A 20,544-nucleotide genomic window follows, 5' to 3' on the forward strand; every position below is an offset into this window, starting at 1 on the left:
CTTGTGTCACAGTAGCTCAGAGCTGTGTAGCAGGAATGTTCTTTTCACTTTATTCATGTCTGAGAGCCCTTCAAGGAAGCTTGTAACAACTTACAACATAACAGAGACTCAGTAATACAGTAAGGATTCTGACTTAGAAAGATACAGAAATTATGTGTAGCACTTGCCCATCCCTTCTTACCCCTTGGCAACTCCTTTCTCTGCTTATAATACCAGGAAGTCCTATTCACAGGATACCCCATTTTAATTTACCTTTTACTTCATCTAGTCCTACACTTACAAGTAGTAGTGACATCTGTATGTAGAAGGTTCAGTGGGTATAGATTGTTTTCTCTCAACTTCTGGGTAATCCATAGTTTCCCACAGTATTCTATTATACCTCCATGATTCTTGTTATTTAAGTATTACTAATAACATTATTTAATTTTTTATATCTACTGTTGGTCACTCATCTCTTAAAAATTTAATTTCATTCCAAATAATGATACCCACAAAATGATGGCATTATTTGTGAGATTCATCTGTTTTTAATACATATCAAATCCATTGCAATTAGTACTTTTTAAAAATGTACATCCATGCACATGAACCATAATTTGGGAAAAATCAGGATTATCCATCATCATCCTGCAAATAATACCTAAATAAGTTAGTATTCTTTTAGGTGTAGGTAATAAAACACGTAACCCAACTGATGTAAGCAAAAAATGGAACATAGGGCTCCTGTAAGCAGTTTTATACAACTATCAAATCCTGTCCCTTTGCCTAGCTGGATCTCAGTTTGCCTCCTCAGAAGTAGCTTTATTTTCAGACTGTGTGTTTTTAGCTAGACCTCTGCCATTCTGATACTCACATCACTATGATACTCAATGATGTGAAAGGTGAAAAGAAAAGGTGGTGAAAGAAAAAGTTCACTATCCTCAGGAGTTAAATAAAAGTCCCATAATTGAATTTCAGTCATCTTTGTTAGCCTGAACTGGATCATATGCCCAGACCTGAAGAAATTACTGTGTCCAGGCCAGTGGGATGCATTGATCATCCTGTGGGGCAGTAGAGTCTATCTTCCTATAAGTAGATGCACTAACAGTAGGAATGAATGGTTCATCTCCTACACAAAGAATAGGAATAGATACTTATGGGCAAAAACCAACAAATACTCACCTTAAAATTATTTATTCTCTAATCCTGATTATTTTTTTTCAAGATTTTATTTATTTATGAGAGGGAGAAAAAGAGAGAGAAAGACAGTACAAGCAGAGGGAGGAGCAGAGGAAGAGAATAAGCAGACCCCACGCGCTGAGCATGGAGCCCCATATGGGGTTTGATCTTATGACCTTGAAATCATGACCTGAGCCAAAATCCAGAGCTGGCTGCTTAACCAACTGAGCCACCCACGTGCCTCTTTTTCTCCTGATTATTATGTACAACTTTTACGCATATTTTTTTATTCATCTTTTGTATCCACCCTTTTCACTTCACCTAGTTGTAGAGATATGCATAGTAATATTTTATGGAAAGATCTATACATAACAAAAGACAGAACTTCATGTAAATTTGAAATTCTTATTAGAGGAATAGAAAACTTGGTATTCTTGCAGTTAAAGTGCAAAGTGGGAAACAAAGGCTAGATTGTATTAGATTAGATCCACCTGTCTATAACAAATATTTGAATTCTCTTCTGTGTAGGTGCTTCCACGTATTTGGTTTATGGCTTATTTGTAATACTCTAATTGCTTAAATTATTGACAAGTATTATACTATTATGTTTTTACATGGATGATCTCATTTGAACTTCATGTTTTGGGAGGTAGATATTATCTTAATTTTACAGGCAAGAAAACTTGAAGGTTTAGAAAGGTTAATTAATTTACACAACTAGTAATTTACACAGCCAGTAAGTAGTAGAGATTGGATATAAATCCAAGTCTTTCAACTTCAAAAGCCAAACACCTATGACTAGAAATGCAAGATCGAGGGTAATAGGCTATCCAACTCATACTCTGAGTTTTTGAAGTTACTACTTATAGATTGGAAATAACCCACTTTAATTGAGTTGGAATTTTCTACTTGTCAATAGTTAGTCTTTTGACACTGGCATTTTGTATCTAAGCAGTAAAACAACAAATAGAGTCAATCAACTTATTTGTTGAGAAAATAAATCAAAATAGCTATCTGACATTGTTTAGAGTAAATTAGAATTTGATTGACAAAATTTTTAGCTTTCAAGTCTCTGGGTTAATTTTAAAAACCCATCTGATAAAAAGTAAAACACTCCCTAGCTGAACCTAAAACAGTGAAAGTAGTATCACATCATTATCTCATAGTTGGAAAATTCTTGCAGCAATTAGATACTGCATGGTAAATGTGTCCATGACATTCGATGCTGAGATAAGAGAGAGGTCTGAGCATTATTTAGGCAGAACTGGAAAGGGACCGTAATAGAGGTGGAATGGCATAGACAGTGATTGCATAGATTGGGCAAAGTCTGAAAACAGAGAGAAGAGAAAATTCACCAAAGTGAAAAATGGAAAGTTTTGAAAAATACAAACTTATGAAAGAAAAATAAAAATGCCTCAGAACAGTTCCCGGACTTAGTCATGGCTCTCTGAAAGTTGTTTGAAACATTGCAGGTGCATACAGAGATTCAGTGCTGTGTTAGAACACAAACTTCTGATTCTGTGTGTATCTTAAGGAACGGGCCAGCTTTTATAGTAACTTTGTTGTAGTCTAGAATAAATGGGAAACAATTTTTTTGGAGACTTTTCATATAGGTTGGCGAAGTGCTGAACTATCGGGGTAGAACATGAAGATGACTTTTTACCTGAAATGATTTCTTCTTGGGCATTGTAAAAAGACAATGGAATACATTTTAGGATATATGGTCTCAATTTAGCTACTTTAAGGAAGAAAGGAAGAAAAGAACTCTAAGAGAAAACATTTTTTTTAACTTTTCCTCTTCTTAAGAATGAACTTTTTACTTGTAAATGTTCATCCTTACATATGAGAATGTAGATTGTGAAGAATCCTGTTAAAGAAAATTTCATTGTCAAGTGATTTAAATGCTGTTACTGACTATATATTGTTCTATCCTTCATACACCCCGTTTTGTCTTATTTTATTTCTAATTCACTAATTCATTTTCTTTTATTCTAAATCACTAATTCATTTTCTTTTTTGTGTGTCCTATTGCATGCCATCACTGTATTTTGAGAGCATCACCCTTCTTAAGGCTTATTAATTTGTACACACAACTTTTTACTATATAAGGCAGTTGTACTTCATGGGGGATACGCTTTAACTCTGGGGTGATATTCAAAATATTCATTACGGGCACCAGCCAATCAAAATGGACACCAACTAGAACACCTGGGAGGCTCAACGGTTGAGCGTCTGCCTTTGGCTCAGGGCATGATCCCAGAGTCTCGGGATCAGGTCCAGCATCAGGCTCCCTGCATGGAGCCTGCTTCTCCCTCTACCTGTGTCTCTGCCTCTCTCTCTGTCTCTGTGTCTCTCCTGAATAAATAAATAAAATCTTAAAATAAAAAATAAAAAAAGCCAAAAACAAAATGGACACCAGCCATTGTGCTGTACCAGAGAACACCCGCTAGCCGTGATATAGTTTAGGCCATCCTTCCACTGAATCATAGCATTCTATGGTAATTTGCTTACAAGTAAGATGGGCCAATTTAGAACTTCCATCTTCATGATTTGGCTCAAGTAAAAGTCTTTCCTTGGCCATAGGCAGATGAGTTTATTCTGAGCTACATGAAACACATTTTTCTAATCCTCTTTTCTTTTATACATGGACTGAAATTGTAATTCATTAGACAGTGTAAAACTAGATAGAAAACTTATGCATTGGACATTTTGAAAATTGTTTGAATGATATATAATCATGTAATTTCCATTCAATATGGATCCCAGTGTTTAAGCATTTCGTTTCAGCATCTTAGATTATCTTTGAACAAGGGATTCACACAGGCAGAAGAGAACCTGAGGAATCACACATGACTGGTGCCACTGTTTATAAAATGTTCCATTATTCCATCCTCTCATAAAGATTCTGGAATCTGTGAGATCTTTGTAATTCATACATTTTTTTCCTTCTTTTCAGTGGACATCCTCTGCCATGCAGATCTCCAGAGACAATTAGGTTAAAGTGATCTAATTTTCCTTTTTTTTTTTTTAGCACATTTATAATTTTTAAAAAAAGATTTCAGTCTGTTTCATTTCTTAAATATGCAATATCCATGTTTCATCTGGCCTGGCATATACTATCCATACTTTTTGATAATGTGCAACCACTGGTTCTCAGATTACTTTCTCACTGGGTTATCTTTTATATTGTAAATCTTCATTTCGGACTGCAAGAATCTTTTTTTGTCTCAGATATTTGAAGGACTGTAATTCAAATATCAGGGACTAGAAAACATAAAGTCAGAAGCAAAGAAGACATAGAATTAACTTGAAGTAGGAAACAACTGAGTTAAATGTCAAGAAACACCTTTTAGTACACACAAGCCTGTGGTTCTCCAACATTGAATAAAGATATAAATTTAAAAACTAATTTAGGGGGAAAATAGCTACTAAATCAAAGAGTATTTAGTCAGCAAAATTTATTTGCTTTGTCATAGTTTCACTTACCTTAATAAGTTTCCTTTTTCTTGTAGGTTATGATTTTTGTTCTGAAAGGCATAACTGCATGGAAAATTCTGTCTGCAGAAATCTGAATGACAGGGCCGTTTGTAGCTGTCGAGATGGTTTTAGGGCTCTTCGAGAGGACAATGCCTACTGTGAAGGTAATCCTTGTAATGATGTGTAGCTCAGCTGTATAAATTTCCTAGGATTACTGCATGCAAAATTTATTAATTTCCCAGGTTGTCAAGTTGATGGGCCCATTAAAAGCAGTGAATTTAATTTGAAGCATATTAATCAGCTAAAAATAATTATCTTTCAAATTAAAGTTTTTTAGCTATCTGCTATATGTCAGACTAATAAGTTAATATGACTGGTTTCTTGAATTAAAATAATACTTCCACTGTGAAATTGCCTTCTTTTTTTCATAATTAGATATTCAGATAGTTCACATATTGACGTGATTACTGTGGCTTGCAGTTAGAATTGTAGTCAGGTTTTTCCAGACAATGTTGTCTAACAAAGGCGATCAATTAACAGAAAGATAAAGTACCCACTGCTATTTTTGTTTGCTGCTGTAAATAATCTCAGTGGTTGTATTCATTCTCAGTGGTATTTATCAAATAGCTCCAGTGGAGTAAATGACTTCTAGTTATTTTTTCGAATGTTAACTAATATCCAAGTAGTTCATTCTCTCATGGAAACAGTACAGATACTGTGAGGAAGCCCTTGACATTCACAAATACTGTTCATGAAGACCCTGGAAGTCCATGAGATATAGTAATTTATTATTTCCTAGAGGCACAGATTTGGATGATTCTCATTAATTGTGTGACTAGCTAGTGGGTCTTGCAAGTAAGAACACTGACACAGTGATGTTTGACATTTGGAGGGTTCTAGACTTACCTTTTCCAAATATCAAGAATGTGCCAATTGGTCCTTGGAGACAGAAAACCTCCAAGGTATAAACTTGTCAGCCTCTGTTTAGCTACACGATGATTTATTGGCTCTTGGGAAACCAATTTCTATTGTTTCTCTTAATTTTCAATAGATTTTATGTACCTTAAAAGTCAAGTATTTATTTTTCAAAATTGACCTTTTTTTCCCAAAGCATTTCTTTAAATGCTTCTGATTCAATCCTAAAGAGACCATTATATCTTTGCTGAAGGAAGGATATGTCTTTCCTTCTCCATTTATAATGCAAATTTATTTAAAATTCCTCATTTTGAAAGGTCTTATGTAACAAATGGATTTAAACTTACTTAGTAATGTATTTTTCATTATAGTATTTGAGATCTCTAATATGTAATAAGCTCCACTGATACTGTCAAAGTGTGTACTATGAAACCATATGCTATAAATTCATGTGATGCCTCTTTTGAAACTTTATGATCATTATTTTTATTTGGAGCTGCTGCTTTTGTTGTTGTTAAGTATGTTCACTTAAGTAATAAATATTTAGTGAGCGTCTCTTGTTGTACCAAGTACTTTTCTGGGTACTGGATAGTGAATGGTGAATAAGTTTCTGTGCTCAGAGAATAAGTAGGTAACCATAGAGACAGAGAAAGCAATTTCAGGTAGTAATAAATCATAAGAAAATGAAATGGGATGATGTGATAGAGATCGGTTGGGGATTAATTTAGATGAGATGGTCAGAGAATCTCATCTATGGGGCTTGAGCCAGGAGAGTTCACAGTTGACTTGAGACTTGATCAGGAAACACCACAGAAAGATCTAGAACAGAGCATTCCAAACTGAAGCAATAGCAAGTGGAAAGACACTAAGTAGGAACTATCTTGGATGTTCTAGAAACTGAAAAAAAGGATAGTGTGATGCAGCAGATGAATCAGTGAATATGCAATTTAAAAAATTAAGTAGGGGCCACGTAATGTAGAGCGGCTCATAAAGATTTTAGATTTATCTCACATAGGGAGTGATAACACTGGTATTGAAAAGGATAGCTATGGGTGCAGTGCCTTAGATTAACTAAATTGTAGATTATGGGGTTAATGGTGGGGAGAACAGAAGCATACATAGGAAGACCAGTTAAATGGCTATTGCAATAGTCTAGGTAAAGTGTTGGTGATCTGGATCAAGAAAATAATAAGGACACTGAAGAGGAGGGAACATATTCTAGGCATTTTTTGAAAATAGAGCCAACAACTCGCAGATAATTTATTGTGGAGGAGAATTGAGGAGGGATCAAGGGGGAGAGGCTCAAGTTTTGGAGTTTGAACAACGCATGGATGATGCTGTTATATATTGAGACAGGAAAGAATTCAAGAGAAGAAGCCAGAGATTTATATTAAACTTTTCAATGCAACTTATTGAAAATAGTTTGGTATTACTGTTTTCACCTATAAATGTGTAGTGCAGATTGGCAGCTCCTTCCCATTCTGAATGGATCAAACTGAAAAATGGTTTGTAAATGTCTTCATGTTATTTATCTGTCATTTAAAGATAAAATCTTCAAAAGTTAAGAAAATGGTGGAAAAACTTGTTGGTTTATTATAGAGATCTTGAATTTTACGTGATGAGGACTTCTAATATCATATCTTTCATTATTCATTTTAAGAGGTTTTTCCCCCCAGTATTCTGATTGAATTTGGTTTTCCTTTTCATTCTGTTACTATTGTTGTTAACCCTAAGGATGTTTGACTTCCTGGAAGCAACATTTTAAAACAATCGTGCAATTGTACGTGTTGTCTGTCAGCCAGTCTTACAGAGTTCTGGTCCTCTAAGAAATTAGACTTGTGATCATATACAGGAATAAGCAAGTGGTAATTTGTAAGTAATGCAAATTCTGTTTACTGAATCTGTGGGGTTGTTTTAATGATATGACTGTAATTGAGACTATTGATCTTTATGACACTACTTGATCAGAGTTAAAATAGCACTTGTAAATGTTGGAGTTCATTTGGAAAACATTTAGTGAATGGCTACTTTGAGGCTACAAGAGAGGTAAAGCAGTAAATAAGATATACACGACTGATCTTGTCTCAGACAAGAAAGATAATAATCAGATTGTTACACCAAAGAGCATTAATTGCACATGCGGCAAATGCCCTAAAGAGAAATAGGTTAACAGGGGCTGATCTGGATGGATGGGTGGTAGTGCTTGAACAAAATAGGTGAGTTTTTTTTTGGGGGGGGATGGAAATCTGAAGATTAAGTAAACATCAGCTAGGCATAAGGTAAGGATGGGAAAGAAGGGAATTTGCTAGTGGAGGGCTCAGCATACCTCCAGGCCTCCAGGGCGGGAGAGAAGCACTTTGTAAGAACTGAAAGCAGAGGGCAAAGGGAGAGGTGCCTGATGGATGGAAGAAGGCACAGTAAGGACTAGGTAAGAGTAAATGCTAAGAACAAGGGGGTAGGCAATGGGGGTTTTAAGCAGAGGAGTGCCGTGATCACATTTGTGTTTGAAATAAATCACTTCAGCTTCAGGCTGAGTGGAGGTAAGGCTGATTGTGAGAAACGAGCGGATGGGAGATAGTAGTAGCTTGCACGAAAAATGGAGATGGGGATATGCATGCATTTAAGGGCATTTGTGGGGTAAAACCAGTCCCGCTGATTAATTGGTGATAGGAGATGATGAAGAGAGATGTTTCAAGGTTGATACTCAGGTTTCTGGCCTGAGCAATCGGCAGATGTCACACTGCTTACGTAGGAAACAGGTCAGTTGGGGAAATCATCACGTTGGGTTGTGGTACCTATAGAACATCACAATTGAGTAGCCCGTTGAGTATACTTGGATGTGGAGTTCAGAGAAGTTTAATTTGTACATAAAATTGGCGATTCTTTGGCATATAAATGGTAGTTGAAGGACTGGGAGAAATTACCTAGAGAGTTTTGAAAGCTCTGGGGTTTGAGCGTTTTATAGAAGACATGATGTGATGGAGACAGCAAAGTTGTGGCTGAAATGTGGGAGGAATGTGTCACAGAAACCAAGAGAGAGAATTTCAAGAAGAAAGTTGAGTGCTTCTTAGCAGGAAAGATGAATGCTGAAAGATGTCCTTTGCATGGAACTTTATGGATGGCATAAAGGACCGAGGACATCAGCAATGGCAATTTGGGTGCACGGATGATGACAAAAGTCAGTTGAGAGCATATTGAATATTGTTGCATCATGGGAAAAAATGGATCTGATGAAGGGACAAACTCCCTCCAGATGTATGCTTATGCAGGGAAGGAGGAAGAGAGCAGTAAGCAGCTGAAGTGGGGCTGACGAAGGATTTGTCTTCCCCACCTTCTTTTATCCTTATAAGTTCTCTCTCTCCCCTTCCCCTGTATTTTAGCCATAGAGATGATACTTCTGGTTCATGAATGAGTTTTGTGATTCCTTATGTACTTATAAATGTGGTTTAACATTGGGATTTTATGGGACACCTGGGTGGCTCAGCAGTTGAGAGTCTGCCTTCGGCTTAGGGTGTGATCCTGGGGTCCAAGGTCCTGGATTGAGTCCCACACTGGGCTCCTCGCAGGGAGCCTGCTTATCCCTCTGCCTATGTCTCTGCTTCTCTCTTTGTCTGTGTTTCTCATGAAAAAATAAATAAAATCTTTTTAAAAAATTAGGATTTTATGATCAGTTGTCTTGCCCACCTTTTAGATATAAAGGATCTGAAGTATTTGGGAGTATATTGACCTATTTTGCATTTCTTGTGAACTGTATGTTTATCGTATTTATTTTAAAAATTCTATATTCATCTCCATCCATTCAATGTCCCTCATTCCCTATAGATTCTTAGTGACATTTTAGTACTTATCCTTCATTTGGTCTCTTGTCAGTACATATAGTCTATAAAAAGTTGCCAAAAATTAGGTTGGCCATGATGTTGTTCAGAATGTTTGTTATATGCCTTCATTCTAAAATGAAAATTGTAGGAGCTTTTGATGTTTTGACTATATCTTCCTTCTTGACATTTCATTATTCATTATTATGTAAGGACCACCCTGACCATTCCATTTCAGAGAGTGTCTTCAGACGTTATTCGTTTGGTAACTTTTTCTCTTTGGTACATAATTGTTGCCAGGGATCACACCGTGTCAACCCAATAGTGCATTATGTTGAAGAAGCTTTTTCCTGAGTCCCAAACCCCTTAAAATAGTTGGCGTTTTAGCTGACCAAGCCTTTGGCATCACACCAAGGACAGGAAAATAATTCTGCTTAGTGAGTCATTCATATAGTTGCATATCACATATAATTACTGACATTAGTAATTGATATTAATGAACTCTGAAATCAGTTTGTAAGACATTTTTTTCAAATTAACGAAAATATAGGAAATTGTTTTGGTATAACTCCCGAAAAGAATAATCTTTTATTGATAGACCACCTTCTCTTGGATTCATTTACTCCCTTTCATTCTGACTGCTGCTGCCAGACAGTTTTTACTTCAAGTCAACTTCCACTTAGTTATTCTGTCTTGAGTGTCTCATCCCCTCCTACCTACCAGGACCTGTTCTCCAGATTAATGTTTACAAAACACCATTTCTTCTGTTTGTGAGCCCACAGTGCCTTCCTGTTGCTCAACACATCAAGCTCCTTTGCTAAAGTTCCAAGGTTCTCTGTTGCCTGGCCCTACATAGTTATCCATTTATCCTTAGCAGGTCACCTTTGGCTCCCTTAATCACTTCCTTTCCTCAGGATAGTCCGTCTGTGTTATGGATTAAACTGTGTCTCTCAAAATTCATATGCTGAAGTTCTAATCCACAGTGCCTCAGAAAGTGGACTTATTTGGCAATGGAAGGGTTTTCAGTGTAATTAGTCAAGATGACATCTTACTGGGAGAGGGTGGGACCATGCTCCAATACGGCAGTTGTCCTCATATAATGGAGAAATGTAGACACAGGTGCAAGGAGAGAATGCCATGGGAGCATGAAGGCAAATGCACTTACAAGCTGGGGAACATCAGAGATTTCTAGCAAAACATCAGCAACTAAGCAAGGGGCCTGGAACAGATTGTCCTTCACAGCCCTCAGAAGGAACCAACCCTCCAACACCTTGATTTTAGACTATTAGACTACACAATTGTGAGATAATAAATCTCTGTTGCTTAAGTAACCAGTTTGTGGCTCTTATTATGGTAACTGTTCTATCATCTGGCCGAATGATCTTTTGCTTTTTGGTCTGGCTATCCATGATTTAATTATATTCTAGACGGATTACTTTCTCTTTTCCTCCGAAAGACTTTCTTAATGAATTAAGCACACAGACTTAATTTCTCAAATCTGCTTTTAAATTTTATCTGACTGAAGAATTAGTACCTTGTTCTACACTGCTTTAAATCCAATTATCCAGTTGCAGTATCCTTTCTTATATACTATGCAATTTATTAAAGGACTCATATATGTATGTTTCTTTATATTTCTCTCATTGTAAGCATCTTGTGGTCATAGACTGTTTACTTTCCTTGAATTCTTCTAAACTTCTAAAATAGAGATAGTGTAGAGTTTAAGAAATAATTGTTTATTGGGATGCCTGGGTGGCTCAGTGGTTGGTTGAGTGTCTGCCTTCGGCTTGGGGCATGATTCTGGGGTCCAGATCAAATCCTACATTGGGCTCCCCGCAGGGAGCCTGCTTCTCCCTCTGCCTATATCTCTGCCCCTCTTTCTCTCTCTGTCTCCCATAGATATATAAATAAAATCTTTAAAAAAAGAAATATTTGTTTATTGATGGTCTGAAATGCTTAGATATGCTGAACAGATGGCACCTTCAGGCTACCTCGTCACTAAAGAATTATTGAGGACAAACATTGAACTTACCGAATTGTGCTTATATTGCATAAGAAAGCTAATTGTCGTGTTGATTTTCATAGATAAAATGGGACTCGGTTGTTTTAAATTGATATGTTTTGACTTTAAAAATTATTTTGAGTAGTAAAAGGGAAGGGATTCATTCATTTATGATACTTGGTATTTATTATACTAAATGGCATGCATATTAAAAGGATCACAAATCCCAGAAATTTCCCCTTCTCTCTCTTGCTTTTACTGTGTGCTCTAAGTTTTTTAGTTAAGATTTTAATTCTATCTACAATCTGCAAACCACCTCACTTGAACATTAAATGTCTAGCATGGAGAAGGTGCTTAATTTAAATGCCATTTGAATGTAGAGACTGGAATCTTAATATAACATTTGTTTAGTACCTGCTATGTGCCAGGTATGGCACACCTGTAAACATAAATTATAAATTATATTTAGATCTCTATCTTCATTCTTTGTTTCTTTTTTCTTAACCTGTTACCAAAAGAAACACTATCTCCTCTCATCTCCTTCCTTCTTTTTATTTATTTATTTATTTTATTTTATTTTTTCCTTCCTTCTTTTTAATGTAATCTTTTGGCTAATGATACCTCTTCTCCCTTTTCTCTTATTCTGCATTTTGGGAGATATCAGCATAACTCTTAATGAAAACAAGTCATTTGCCTGTTTTTTTCCATATTATATTCTTTCCTGCTATTGTTTGTCAATGGGACTATAATAAAAAACAACACCTACTACTAATAACCATATGATTCTTAAGAGACATTTAATATGCTCTCTAGATACATCTGCTTTCTTCCAGCAGTCCTATGATCCAGGCATTTTTATAATATCCTGTTTTGTAGTTGAGAAGACTAAAAAGCTTGGAAATCAAATGTTTTGCCCCAAATCATTTACCCACACAGCGAACAGTAAACCCAGGGTTCAAATTCACATCACCTATCTATAAATTCAGTGTTTTTAAACTTCTACTACTTTTAATTTACTTATTAGATACCTAATCTAATGCTTATTTTTATAAATAAGAATAGTATATGGATTTTTCCTTACACATTTTTTAAAGCAGCTAACTGACCTTAAAATTTTAATATTTCTGAAAAGCAAAGGAAAAATAATCTGTACTCCATCTAGAAAGCAGCTCATTGTCATTAGAGAATCTGTAAGGAACGGAAACCATTGTAAATAACCCACATAGGAAGACAATGGGAAAACAAACTCCCTCTTTCCCTCCTGTTCTTCCTCTCTCTCCCTCTGTCCTTCCTTCCTTCTTTCTTTTTTTCTCTTTCTCAGCTCATTATCACTTCACAAACAATTCATTTACTCTGAATTTCTGACATAGCCAGCATCTGCATTTCATTAACTATGGAATATACAGGCAATCTGAGAGGACTTCTTTAAGTATAAGATGAATGATAGCCCCACAGAGTTGCTCCGAGAGATATGAAGGGAAAGATGCAGAGGGAGCTCAATTCTCTGATTATAAACCCAGCACACAATTCCCCACTGGAGTTAATGGGAGGCCTGTTAACAGAGTGGGGATAAATAACCAGAGGACTGAGCCCTATGGGATTAATTAAGGAATTCTAGTAGACACTGTAGCTTTCAAAATTATGGCTAATGATGCACTCTCTGTGGTGTGTTATGGTAGAGTTTCTTAAAAAAAAAAAAAAAAGCCCAAGGTTACTGGATTAATCAGTGTTCTCCAGAAAAACAATCAATAGGACATATATTGGCAGAGAGAAATTGGTTGATTGATTGATTGATTGAGACATTGATTGACATTGATTGATGGAGACATTGATTGATGATAAAGAATTGGCTCATGGAAGCTGAGAAGATCCCAAGATCCACAGTCAGCAAGCTGTATATCCAGAGAGCCCATGACATAATTTCAGTCCAAGTCCAAAGAACCAAGAACCAGGAGAACAAATCGTGTAAATTACAGTTCAAGGGCGGGAGAAAGCCAATATCCCAGCTCACAGTCAGGCGGGCAAAATTTCCCTCTTACTCAATTTTTTGTTCTACTCAGGTCTTCCATTGATTGGATGAGGCCCACACACCTTAGGGAGGCAATCTGATTTCCTCAGTCTACCAATTCAAATATTAATCTCATCCAGAGGCACTCTCATTGGCACACCCAAAATAATGTTTCACTAAACATCTGGTCATCCAATGGTTTATGTGAGTTAAGGAATAAAATTAAGCATCACAGTTACAAATTAACAAAAATAAAAATGAGAGGAACAAAAACATTTCCGATGTTTTCCGATATGAACTAGACTTTTAAAGGCATCATCTATTCATCCAACCAAGTGAAAAAGTTGCCACACAAAATAACTTTCAGAATTAATATGATATACTAATAACCAGCAAAGATACTGAATCAGTAATCCAAAAACTCCCAACAAATGAAAACCCAGGGCCATATGGCCTTACAGGTGAATTCTACAAACACTTAAAGAGTTAATACCTATTGTCAAACTATTACAAAAAAATAGAAAAGGAAGGAAGACTTCTAAATTCATTCTATGAGGCCAGCATCACCCTAATACCAAAAACAGATAAAGATTGCAATGAGAAAGAGAATAACGAGTCAATATCCCTGATGAATATAGAGGCAGAAATTCTCAGTAAAATACTAGCACACGGAATCCAACAATACATTTAAAAAATCATTCACCACAATCAAGTGGGATTTATTCCTAGGTTGCAACTGTGGTTTAATATTTGCAAATCACTTAATGTGGTACACCTCATTAAGAAAGGATAAGAAACGTATGATCCTTTCAACAGATGCAGAAAAAGCATTTGACAAAATACAACATCCATTCACGATAAAAACCTTCAACAAAGTCAGTTCAGAGGGAACATACCTCAACATTATGAAGGCCATCTATGGAAACAGTGTTTTTAGACATTAGGAAAGTCTATTTAACATGTTAACTATGCTGAAGAGATAATTTTATGTGTGTGTTTTGTTTTTCATAAAAATTATTCCTTCTCTGATTGAGAAGTTTAGTGGAAAACTTTTGAAAATCATGATCAAGTGACCCAGCTAAATTTGAACTTCTATTAGCAGTTCTTCTGGGCTCATTCATCATTTACTCTCTGTGATCCTTAACTACAGCTTTTGCTGACTCGAAACCAATTTCTATGCATTTGTAAACTTGAACATCATTCAGATATTTAAATTGGAGGAAAAGGGCAGTTTTTCTTTGAAGCCAGGGTCTCCTTGGACATGAAGGGAGGACTTGAAATTTTTAAGATCAAACCTAATCAAGAGTGCACTTCTCTGAACTTCTTAGCCATAGATTATCATGCAAAGGAAGTTGAAGTGCTACCGATATACTGTCCTTTTGAAACAAAACACTATAGCTACATGACTTTTATGGTCAGCTGATTTTTTTTCTTCCAAAGAATGCACTTTTCTAGAAAATATTCACCCTTGAGACTGTTGGAGTTCATGATCACCTTTGGATGCCATATAAAGAAGAGATTATGAATTGGTCATCAATTAATGATACATCTATGTATTAAATAGGGCTAAGAACAAGTGCTTTTGAAAGAGGACTTCAGTTGCCTCCATTTTGACCTCATAGTTTCTAGTTAGGTTCTTGCCAGGTTGTCTCTTGGCTCAGGTGAAGACCCAGAGGGCAAAGCATCCCCTGAGGAGAACCAAAACTACCCTCAAGCAATAAGGACTGCCCTGAGCCACCAAAATCCCTGCCTGTGATTGGCCCCAAGACAATGATCGATTTGACCTGTGCTGCCCACCTGCACATACCTACCCACTTTTGCCCCTCCTTTGCCTTTTATAAACGTGGAAGTATTTTTAGTACTTCAGAGACCTTCTAAGAGAGTTAGTTCACTGTCTTCCCAGTTTTTGCCTCACTGAAATAAATTCCTTTCTGGTTTCACTATCACTCTTTTCTCTGCCTTTGGATTTTGTCAGGGCGAGTGCCAAATCTGATCTATTTGGGACCCCAGAGCCAGGTACACTTTCACTCCTATACTCCAGCTATACTTTCTTCTCTCTGAGATGAAGCTATAGGCTCCTCTTGGGAATTTTTATTTATGATTGGTTTCTATCACTAGCCTTCATTTAGAGACTCTTTGTTCATTGCCCATTTATTCGCAGTATTTGTCAAGCATGTACTATGTGCCAAGCCCTAAATAGGTGCTGGGCATATAGCTGTGAGCAAAAGTGATGAAGTTCCTGCTCTCATGGTGCCGATTTTCTAGTAGAGGTAGCATTTAAAGTCTATGTCCATTGTCCAGATGCAGATGGAAACTAGAATTGTGATTGGTGGCCTTGTGTTTTGCTAATATAAAGAGCCCTGTCTTTATTCTCTTTTGCAGTTGTTTTATTCAGACCTTAGTATTCAATGTGATGGTCCAAGGACCAATATAGGCCATCACTTGGGAGCGCATTCGAAATACAGAATGTCATACTTTATCTCAGACCTACTGAATCAGAATCTGCACGTTTACAAGATCTCTGGATGACTCCTATGCATATGAAAATTTAAAGAATACTGGTTTAAGGCCTACAATTTATTTAATCGATTATCTTAATTATTTAGTAACTACCCAGTGTTCAACTAGCCATATGTTCAACTGGAAAGGAATTTTAGTGTTCATAGTCTTAGTTTATTTTCATTGGTACATAATTTGGTTTCCTCAAAAATCACCTGAAGAAGTTGTTAAAAATGTAGGCTCCTGGATGCAACCTTAATTCTGCTTAATTGGGTCAAGGTTCAGTCTCAATAATCTGCATTTTTATAAGCTTAGCAAGTGATTCTTCTGCATATTAAAGCCTGAAAAGGATTATTCTAGATTAATTCTGTATTGATATTCTTCTAAGGATGAGTTTTTCAAGAAATGAATCTTTAGTTAATATGCTCCTGCCTAGAAAAATGAACTATTGCACCTGTGTCGTCATATATTTCTGTGTCATGTGGTGGGAGTTTGAACCAGGGTTTTCAATCTCAGCACTATTGACTTTTTTGACTGGATAATTCTTTGTTATGGGAGATTGTCCTGGGCATTGTAGGATATTTAGTAGCATCCCTGGGCTCTACCCACTAGATGCCAATAGCACACTCGTGTTTGTATCCATACTCCCAGTTGTGACAACCAAAAGTGTATTCAGACGTTGTCAAATTTCCCCTGGAGGACAAAATCATTCCCAGTTGAGAACCATTGGTTTAAATTAAGTAAATACTAGGAAGATAGCTGCATGTGAGCATGATACCTAACCCCGGTTTCTGTAGTATTATTTGGTCTTCTTGAGGGCTTTTGGTTTTATGTCAAGAGTGAAGAGGAATTTATATACAAGCATGTAAGGGCTGCCTGGCACTTCAGGCTTGTTTTAACAGTGAGTGTGGGGAAGACATAATGTGACGATGGGGAAGAGGATAAATTCATACTTAGGACTAAACAAGATTACTACAGGGGCTAGATCCCAAAGAACAAAACAAAATTAGATATAAGAATTATTTTTTTTTCATTTTCAAGTAGCTCCAAGATGCTGTGAAGACCGAGGAAGATGATGCTGTGTGTTGTCTCAAGAGTTACGTAGCTTTGAGGATGGGAGCTCTTTTAAAGGGACAAAAATAGGGACACACAGGGATATGCACTAGCTTTGGCAGAGACTCAGAGAACATGGAAAAGGCACAAAAGATGCCCAGGGGTGGGTTTGTAGACACTGATAGTAAGTATATGTTGATTTATTCCTGAACCCATAGAAACACTCAGGGTATACTATTGATGGAAACTCTCAGATTCATCAGCAGCCATGGAAATTCGTATCCATGCCTGTAACATTATGAAATTCCTGGTATGATTTTGAGTTTTGTTTGGCTCCCTATTGTCACCAGATTGCTTACCTTTGCATTTCCTTGTAGTATGCAAGAAACATTTGCCGGCTGCCAATGTTAAAAAGTATTTATAACTTTATCAGGCCTTTACTACTCAATTGTGTCAATGCTGAAAATAAATCTGAACAAATACTTATTTTGTATACCCATATTTTGCAGAAGAGTTCATCTTGTGCCTAGATGGATACTCTGCAGATTTATATGTGCAGCTGCTTGTAATTATGTCTGAAAAATATATGTCAGAAGGAATTTTGAGATTTAGCAGACAAATGAATGTAAAATGTTTATATAGATCAAATAAAATCTTTCCAATTTTGACAAGTGGGGGTTTCACTAAGTTCTGATGTTATGGAAAGAACATAGCTCAAGAAGAATTGGGCTTAATTCTTACCTCTGCAATTTATTAACTGTGAGAACTTGTGCAAATCACTTACTATCTCTGGGCCTCAGGTTCTTCATCTATTAAATGGGCACATTTGTGTTACGAGGTTGGGAGAACAGAGGTCAAATAAATTTAAATAAGTTTAAGTATGTGAAAAATACCTTCCAGAAAAATAAGTCCTTGATAAAAGTTTGTGATTAAATATGTATTTATTACTACCAGTGTGTCAGTCAATTCATGCAACAAGAATTTAGTTTTGGAACTAAGATGTTCATTATAAGCTTATTGAAGACTCAAGGCAAAAATACTCTTAGAATACATATGATGATATTATCTTATAGTTTAAGCCAATTATAATGAGATCTTTAACTACTTCAGTAGCTAAGTTACCATGGATTATTTCCAGAACCAAATCACTTTATGCCAAATTCCTTTCTGGTCTGAATAAAATTTTAACCAGTTCTTAGATATAGAGTGTGTATAGTTTATCCTCATTATGCAAATCATATGATAAAACTTTAAATATAACAATGGGGATTCCTGTTATTTTTCTGTAGGTGAGTAGTACGATAAAATACCTGGTAGTTATTTGAATGTACCTGTTTATTAGTATTCGGAAGAAAATGTCTACTTAGACTTAAGCAATTCATTTTAGGTCATTTACAGGTATCTTATGTGAAGCAGTGGCTTACTATTTTCTCATTAAATGAAAATATTATTTTGAAAAAGAATCTTTTCCCCTGGAAAAGAATCCATTTGAAGTGATCTGTGGGTGTCACATGATTAACAATTTTAAAAAATTTTATTGATGGGATTTTTGTAACTCTATTAAATTTAAGGTCAGGAATAACTTAAAGATTCTATTATAAGTACTAGCTTTATCTGGCCTTCCAAAAAATCCAAAACATGCTTTCTAGTTATATTTGTTAAAAGTGTTGAAGTCAATTAACACACGCTTGCTTGAAATGAAACCGCTATTATCATTCCCTTTGCAATTGCCTTCCTTTCTTCATGTTTTTGCTTCCAAGGAGAACTAACTCTAGTATAAAATAAGATAATCGCATTGCATCAAGGACATCTGAAAAAAGACTCAGAGATAGGAAATGGAAGTTTCAGCATGGTTAATAGCAGGGAACAGTATAGCTAGAAATGTGTCAGGATTGTACAAATAAAACAAATCTAACTTTTGATTCAGTGGCTCTGAGATTCTGCTTGGGATAAGTTGTGAAAATGTGATGCTGTGAAGAAAAATGAAATGACCTCAAAGCAACAGACATGAGAGTAAATATTAGTTTCATTATCAATATCATGCATAGACATAGGAATAAGTTTTTAGGAGATAACATTAGGTATGAATTGCAGGAAGCAGTTAGGCATAATTTAAATGAACGTGACAGAGAAATATGAGACTTGCGATACGTTATGGAGAAGCAACTGACTTGTGTGGGCAAATGACTGTTCCAGAGTAAGAAGAGCCTCATGGGTTTGGACATTATGGTTCAAAATTACATCCCTTACTCTTTGGTATGATATAAAAATAGATCCCTGGGATTTTAATAATACATAACAGTATTTTCACTTTTCCTTTTTATTCCATCTTAACTTTCCTCCAAGTAATTTATCTTTGATACAAAGAATATGTTCCCAAACAGATTTTTAGAAATTGTTCGTATCCTTAAATAAGATTGTGATAGTGAAGAAATGGGAATGAAATCACAGAACATATATGTTTGTTGGTACTGAGTTGCTGTGAGGTCGTACTTCCTAATCAACATTAAACACTGATTAAGATTGTCAAATTTAACAATGCAGTTTAGTCAGTGATTTATGTATAAACAAGCAATTGGAGATTGGAGTGGTTCCATATCTTTCATGAAAGCACTGATGCAATGTTTAGATTAATAACTCCGAATAGACATCAATTTGGATATTATAATGACTGAAAGCCTTGTTTTTGGCAAAATAAACATATATTTGTTAAATTAGTTTTTAATATTTAAAAATAGTAATCTGCCTTTTTGGAGAGAATGCTGTTCGACTTGATGAATTTTCAAATCCAACATGACAAGGCAATCTTTCAAATGAGCCTGTCTGTTCTTTAATTTCAAGCAAGTTGGATTCAGCCAAAATAGCTACTAACTAGCTATGAATAAATCCAGACAAAAAGTGCAGACGTAGAGACAGATGGAATCCCCATGGCCAAAGAGGTTAGGGACACAGTGGGGAGGAATTGGGTCTTCATCTGGGCCTTGAAGAGTGAATCCAATTTAGATTGGCAGAGGAGTAAGGAAAGAGAAAGAGCAAGACATATTTTGGCTTTTTTCTGCAACAGGAAGTTTATAGCCAGGAGTGTTAGATCAAACTGCTGAGATGGGGACCAGATTGTAGAGAAACAATGGGTTATGTGGAGTGATTCTATTCAAGATCGTACACTACTAAGTTATCACAAACATTCCAGACACTTTCCAACTTCATATAGGTTCCTTGACCGTGAAAAGAGGTTAACTCCATAAGTGCCCCCTAAGTCACAGGGTTGTGAAAATTAACATATAATATGTATGAATATGCACCACAAGAGCCAAAGTGTTATAAAAATGTCAAGTGGCCGAACTGTGTGGGCATGGCTACCAGCCCTGTTAGGTGCTCTACTCTGCCTAAGTAATTTGATTATGCATCCCAGCTAAGTTTCCTCTCATTTCCTACCATGATTATTGTAAACCTCCACCATTCCATGCAAATTTTTTATTTTACCCATTCTCTTTTCTCAGCAGGTAACTTCTTTACCAACAAAACAGAATACAGAACCTCCCCCCCCCCCCATTATATAAAGACACATGCCTCATGCCCACCTTGTCTTCTTTCTCCTCAGTCTCAGTGGAATAGAT

At 36.1% G+C, this 20,544-nt stretch overlaps 1 protein-coding gene across 3 annotated transcripts in view; it reads left to right on the plus strand.

Moving 5' to 3' along the window:
- NELL2 (neural EGFL like 2) overlaps window positions 1–20,544 on the plus strand; it is a 381,417-nt gene that overhangs the window by 205,483 nt on the left and 155,390 nt on the right. For all 3 annotated transcript variants that reach the window (XM_035707259.2, XM_025477348.3, XM_049102609.1), the window contains one exon: window positions 4,671–4,799. In XM_035707259.2, the coding sequence (XP_035563152.1) occupies window positions 4,671–4,799 (129 nt within the window). The remainder of the gene's footprint in view (window positions 1–4,670; window positions 4,800–20,544) is intronic.

The sequence above is a fragment of the Canis lupus genome, chromosome 27, assembly GCF_003254725.2.
Source record: "Canis lupus dingo isolate Sandy chromosome 27, ASM325472v2, whole genome shotgun sequence".
In the NCBI taxonomy this organism is placed as follows: Eukaryota; Metazoa; Chordata; class Mammalia; order Carnivora; family Canidae; genus Canis; species Canis lupus.